At 36.8% G+C, this 1387-nt stretch overlaps 1 protein-coding gene across 1 annotated transcript; it reads left to right on the top strand.

Annotated features, from left to right (window-relative positions):
• The first annotated feature begins 404 nt into the window (after positions 1 to 404).
• LOC119687248 lies at positions 405 to 1088 on the top strand. The gene has a single exon (XM_038101508.1). It carries the CDS (start codon positions 449 to 451, stop codon positions 575 to 577), a length of 129 nt encoding a protein of 42 aa, XP_037957436.1. The 5' UTR covers positions 405 to 448; the 3' UTR covers positions 578 to 1088.
• The last annotated feature ends 299 nt before the right edge of the window (positions 1089 to 1387 follow it).

Genomic DNA, 1387 nt, shown 5'->3' with positions numbered 1-1387 from the left:
TTTTGTTCTTGTTCAATGGCCGGCCCGAAACATCGTTGTCTTAGGGTATTTAGTAACTGCTTTTAAGACACACATTCATATATTAGCATATTGTATACTTATATATAATATTACAATACTCCAAATCCTCTTTCCCGTTCTTCACTCGTCTCTTCTCCAGCATACTCGAGTTTCTGCTTTTTTTTTGGATTTGCTATTTTTGGTGGGGTTACTCATTTTGGTTGAACATACGTACATCAAAAAAACGCTGTCAAAGCTTTTTGGTTACAGCTTTTAACAGTTGTTTTTGTTTGGGAGCTTTGGCTTGAGAAACGAAACATATTAGCTAAGAATTACTTTTGAAACGAAACGCTCGAGCAAACGGGTCTTTTAGTTATCTAGGATATGTTGGCGAAAATTTTCAATCAGTACAGAAAAAAACAGTCATCGTTGAGGTCGTCGTAAAGAAATGGCAGCCCATCAATTTTACGAGAATAAATTTACAAATTTTCATAAAAATCACATCAAATTATTTGCTGTTTACATGAAAACAGCAAATTTAATGCAAAACGCGAACGTCCTCAAAAGGTCGCTATAAAGACGCGAACGGACGCGAACGGTGCGAACGGACGCGGTCTCAGCGGTCTCAGCGGTGTCAGCGGTCTCCGTTAATAATTATTATTTAAGCCGTGTAACGCGAAAATTGAAGTTTTGGTTTTTATTTATTAACTCTTCTGTTTCTGTTCCTACTCCGGTTTCTATATTTCCATTTCTGTTGGGTACTGGTTTTTGCTTTGGTTTGGATTCGTTTCTGGGATGTTGTGCGAACCAAGTATTTTGTAACAAGCAACAAAACAACAAAAAAAGTGTTAATAAAGCAGTGCGATAATTTTTATTTTGGCCAAGTTAAGAAGGAACATTTTATGAAAAACTATACTGAAATTTGTTATGAGTCGAACATTTATTATGCTTTTGGCCATTGAGAAGTAGACGGCAGAAAACAGAAGTTACGCATTTTTTTACATGAATTTTATTTTTGTGGCGTGGAGCTGAAACCAAAACCGAAAAAAATACACTCGTATATTTTATATCCTCAAAACTACACTGACTACACGGAATACACTGCAAGAAAAATACAAGGTAATGTAAATAGCTATAGGTTTGGGTGAGGCGGCCACAGGAGTGCGAGGGTTGTGTGAAAGTTTGGAGGAATTTGTTATGTTTGGGTGGGTTGTGGTGGGTTGTGGTATTTCTTAACAGTTCTTTTGTATGCTTCTTCCTCATAATTCGGAATTAGTTCGGAAAATTCACAAAGAAAAAACATTCATTGACATAACAGTCGAATGCGTTCGATGTGGTAGCTGGAATGCACTCCTCCGTCTTTGACATGTAAAAGCCAAAAATTGTG

The sequence above is a fragment of the Teleopsis dalmanni genome, chromosome X, assembly GCF_002237135.1.
Source record: "Teleopsis dalmanni isolate 2A chromosome X, ASM223713v2, whole genome shotgun sequence".
In the NCBI taxonomy this organism is placed as follows: domain Eukaryota; kingdom Metazoa; phylum Arthropoda; class Insecta; order Diptera; family Diopsidae; genus Teleopsis; species Teleopsis dalmanni.
This window is presented reverse-complemented; position numbering and strand designations above follow the sequence as displayed.

What these genes read in the sequence shown, in the direction of transcription:
- LOC119687248 (XM_038101508.1), top strand. Translation starts at nt 449, where the DNA reads ATGGCAGCCCATCAATTTTACGAGAATAAATTTACAAATTTTCATAAA.